We start from the raw sequence: 5,000 nt of genomic DNA, 5'->3' as shown, positions 1-5,000 counted from the left end.
AAAGGTAAAATTATTTTCTTAGCGTTCTTTTAGCTTCGCCTCGCCAAGTGGTGTTGTTATCGCACATAATTTTGTTATGCCTCAAAATATTCGCTTGTTTTCACTCCATATTTACCTTGATTACATGTCGATCGTTCAGCGAATTATTTTATCCTTTGTGATGAATTTGGTAACTTGGGTGGTTTTTAGCTAGCCTCCTTCGCAGCCGTTTTTAGGCTCGCCCCTCCCTAGGCGTTTGTGGGGAGGGACGAGCCTAAAAAACGGCTGCGAAGGAGGCTAGCTAAAAACCAACAGACCGTGATAATTATTCGTAATGTGATCTGTCTCGTTGCCGTAGTAACGGGTCGCAAATTTGACACATATCTAATTATCATATTACACATTATCGCTAATCGGATTCTTTGATTGCACTCACGCGAGTTTTTGAGACGCAGAAGGCAAAAGAGAACATTTCACGTGACAGGACAGTGGTGTCTTTTATACTAATCATCTCTAATGGAGAAAAGATACTTTGCAACGTAAATTTGGTTGTGTCAAGACAAGTTAAAAGGGAAAACAGCTCACTTCCGGTTGCCGTCCGCGTCTCAAAAACGCGCGTGCTTAAGCTCTCTAATAGAAAAAAAGTGTAGCTTAAGATTTGCATAATAATAGAACTGAATGAACCAAAATCCCGCTGTGACGTCAGGTGCAATCAAAGAATTACTAAAAAAATTCCGAAAATATTCGTGCCTGATCAGTTTTCCGTTAGATTTATGTCCAAGAAAGCAGATAAAATGAGGACAATTATTATTTGTATCCAAAAATTCGTAATCAACGTTAAAATGACCAAATTCGTCTGGATATTGGTTTTTGTGTTAGGTTTTTTTTCTTTATATTTTCTTTTCTTAATTTTTTTTAGTTCTCTGCGAATAAGTACACGTTGTTTTTGAAAAGCTTAGTTTCTTAGCTTTAAAATGATATATTGCTTCTCCCCTAACTTTACAGTAAATACTTTTTGAGAAAAAAAATAATAAATAAATAAAAACATTTTTTGCGATGGCCGATTTCGCGCGGCTTCCTTTTGAAAGGGAACTAGGGAAAAGAGTCTTAAATACTGACGATAAGAATGTTTTAAGAAAACTGACACTTCCAACCTATGACGGGCCCTCACTTAAATTTGTTGAGTTCAGGTTGAGATACAATTGAGTAAACAAAACAACGTATCATACCTTTAGCAACTGCATATAAGGGGAGGATTATTAGTATTAGCAGAGAAGCTTTCAGAAACGTCGTAAATCCAAAGGGTTTCATCCTTCCTTACTGTTTGACCGTCCGTTTAGTTCAAACCAGTGAGATTTACCATTGCTTATCCAGAAGTGAAACTACTTAATAATAAATGGTTCGGGGTTTTTAAAGGCGTTTCCACCTAATTGTGGATAAAAGCATCAATTAACCGCATGAATATTTCATCAAAGCCCTGAGGACATCCCTCTTGAAATTCAAGCGACCTGCTTTACTATATTATACTTCTCTATAGAAGGTTATCACTTACCCAATATCACATCGTTCTTTCTAAAGTATCGCTTTTTTTACATGGAATACCACTGATCCCTGTAAGGAAAATGACATCGTTGAAAAGAAGAAAACGCGCGCCTGGTGCTACTTTAAATGTAAAGAAAGAATAAAGAAAGACAAAATAAGTTCATGCCAATTAGCACAGGAATTTTCGAATGGGAAACGATGGAAAATAAGCACATATGCTGGGACTCAGTAGAGCCAAAAGCCGACGGCTTTATCTTTCTGCCATATCTACTAGAATCTTGCTACAGTTGCTTAATTAAACCCCTCGTTATGTATGACATTTTCAAGATCTGCAAAAACCTTTATCTTCAACGTTGTCAAAGTTTAGAAGATTTCTGTCGGTAGTATAAGTCTCTGTTACGAGCCTAGGAAGGCCCATCAGGCCGGCGCTTATCTCCGGTTTCCGTAGAATGAAGCGACTAGGAGTATTTCTACTCCCCCCTGGATGGAATGCTAGTCCATCTCGGAGTTACCCCCAGCATTTTCGCCGGTACCCATTTATATACCTGGGTGAAGAAAGGCACCGTGAGAGTAAAGTGTCTTGCCCAAGAACACAACACAATGTCCCCGGCCAGGACCCGAACCGAGACAATCGATCCGGAGTCGAGCATTCTAACCGCGAGACCACCGCGACTATGTACTGGACACATCGGAAATAAGCGTCAGAAGATTCAATAACATTATTCAGGCTAACAAAAGACTTTGTGTAAGAAATTTTGACCCGATGCAAAGCTCATCGTTTTCTTTGAGCAGTGGACGTCCTATCATACGTTTTAGTATTTAATTCCTGTCTTAGTTTGCAGCCTTGAAATGGCAATCAGTTGATGGAATGATTGAATTCGGATTAATAATAAGTAATAAAGGACCGGTCTTTGTTGACGATCTCAACACATGGTATCCGATGCTCCCTGTTCAGAATCGAAATTGGAATCCTCTAAAACAAATAAAGAACAAGACTCAGACAGAAGACAAAAATATTAACAGTGCTGTTACATGAAATGAAGTAGACAAACTACAAACTTTTCTCTTTCACTGTTTTTGAGGAATGTTGAGCATTTGTAGAGAGGAAAAAATAAAGTATTTGTTTTCTTCGGAATTAGAAAAGAAATTAAATATGTTTTAAAGCTAAAATATATGGCGCCTGTCTGTTGCTATGGTGACGTCACAATAATGCGTGCATCTTGTTAAAAATACGTTACCCTAACGTTATCGTCATATGAGGAACAGTTGTACAGCCATTCCCTCTAGATCTAATGGGAGAGTCTTTTCAAATTCTCATGGAAAACTGCTTTGAGACACCTTGCGACTTTCTGTGATTTCTAAGGGGAAGATGTCGGCCAAAAACAAGTCATCGTTAATACACTTGTAAATTACCACTGTGATGACGAATATCATAGTCGATAAGAGTACAGATAACGCTGAACCCCATTCGATTTGTTAAATGTCTATCTCTTTCTCTGCAATGAAAAGCACTCGTCCTTTGAAATCCTATGAAGTTGGTTTTCTTTTAAATAAATCGCTTAAGTTAGCGGATGTTTAAGGACTCTGTATAAGAGGCGTTCTTTAGTTTGGTCCATCTGCAGAAAGCCTCTGCAGAATTAATGCTGAAAGTTTCTTCAAATCCGTTAATCCTCCAGTGATCTAAAAATTCATTTTGCTAACTGGCGCCAAATATTTATTTGTTTGCTATTCATGAAATTTGGTATTATATCAAGACAATATCCCTTAGCTCTGATGATCTTTATTCTGAAAACTTGTTTGAAATTATGAGGAGAATTTAAATACTGATCATTCCCGGAAGTCGAAGGGTTAGAAACGAAAAAAAAAAAAAGCAGAACCAATTATTTTTTTCTTAAGGCTGTGCTGCTGTTGTGAGACTGTTAACCGGAGGAACTTTAGCAAGTTGTGCTAACGACGACATAAACTAGAACGTTGTTCTGCGTGTTTCAACATCTTTGTCGTTGATATTTATTCGCAAACCGGATCTTTGCTGTATAACACCTTGTTTATTTTCCAAAACGTTTCTTAGGTAATTGTAAATGACGGCACCCATTACCAAATGTTCATGAATATTTAATTGAAGTGAGACATTCCGTTTTTTCGCAAACCGGGTCTTATTGTAAAACAACATGTTTACTTTCCAAAATGTTCTGAGGTACACACTTTTTTTTCTTTCTTATAAGAACATTTTTTTATACAGATTAACCAAAGCCTTAAGAACGTATTAAGAACATTTTAATTTTGCTCATTTGTAATGTAAATTAACACAAATACTTAAGGGCATATTTTGTATGACATAACAATGGTTTTCTTATTGTATGATACACGTCTCAGTTTGCAATAATGAGCAGTTCTCATTTTAATTATAGTCGTTCCAAAATAAGGTCAACGCCATCAAAGTCATCAGGTGGAACAAAGTCTGATATAAATTTTAAAACATCTTAAGAACGTTTTCAGCCTCACTTCGCGAAAATAGATAAGAAAGCCAGCTCCAAAATTAGACGTTCTGATATAAGAGTGTAATTGTAAAAGATAGCACCCATTTACCAAATATTCATAAGTAATAATCGTGGTAGCGAGACATTCCTTTCTTTCGCAAACCTGGTCTTGCTGTACAACTTTCTTATTCCATTTTGAAAAATATTATTGTCATGCACCAAGACAGGATGATCCTCTCTTGCATGCACCTTCTAGCAGGGGAACCGGTGTTTTTTTTTCCCTTAATGGAAACTGAATTGCAGACATGTCCAGAAAAACCTTTGTTTTATGAATTATTAATGCACCTGTAAATTATTATTGTCAGTTGCTGCAGAATAGTTTAAGAATGGAAGAGGGTAAAATAAGGACACATTTCTAATGCTAGATGCGTGTCATTAAAAAAAATATATTCTGTTTTCGGGACATTTTTTTCTCGTAAATAATCGTTGTCCAGTAGCATAATTCTTTAACATTACTCTTTTTCTTTATTCCTATCATTATCATTGTAATTGTTTTATTATTATTATTCATAAACTAAACCTATTAGACAATTAACAATTATTCGCCTCAGGCTCAGTGATTATCGGTGATTATTAAATTCTCGACCTCGGGTAATGCATCTCGCGTGCTCTGATTGGTTCACTCAATCTCGGTTATCAGCTCATATACCTTGGTTTGACCTTACATGGTAAATGATTGCGCTAAGCGTTGCTAAACTAAAACTGTTTTCGCCTTAATGCGAAATTACTCTTTGAATAAAGCGAAAAAGGAGAAAAAAAAACTTTTTTTGTGGAAAGTTTGGATCAATTCCGACGTTTAGAAGTACGCGAAAAGGCAAGAAATGTTTTTGTGATGAGCCTGCGTCTGTCTGACAACAAGGTATTACACAACATCGCATCAGTTCTCATCAAGTTTTTTTTTTGATTTCGCTCGGATTTGCTCGCTTTTTCCGCCCGTATTTC

The 5,000-nt window shown here is 36.6% G+C and overlaps 1 protein-coding gene across 1 annotated transcript in view; it reads right to left on the bottom strand.

The window, feature by feature from the left end:
* LOC138006200 (fibrillin-2-like) overlaps positions 1 to 1,340 on the bottom strand; it is a 24,211-nt gene extending 22,871 nt beyond the window's left edge. Inside the window, exon 1 of the mRNA XM_068852374.1 lies at positions 1,209 to 1,340. Coding sequence (XP_068708475.1) covers positions 1,209 to 1,290 — 82 coding nt within the window. The 5' untranslated portion in view covers positions 1,291 to 1,340. The remainder of the gene's footprint in view (positions 1 to 1,208) is intronic.
* Between the last annotated feature and the right edge of the window lie 3,660 nt (positions 1,341 to 5,000).

This window comes from Montipora foliosa, chromosome 6 (genome assembly GCF_036669935.1).
Source record: "Montipora foliosa isolate CH-2021 chromosome 6, ASM3666993v2, whole genome shotgun sequence".
Classification (NCBI taxonomy): Eukaryota; Metazoa; Cnidaria; class Anthozoa; order Scleractinia; family Acroporidae; genus Montipora; species Montipora foliosa.
Note: the sequence above shows the minus strand (reverse complement) of the source record. Positions and strands in the feature narration are given on the sequence as shown.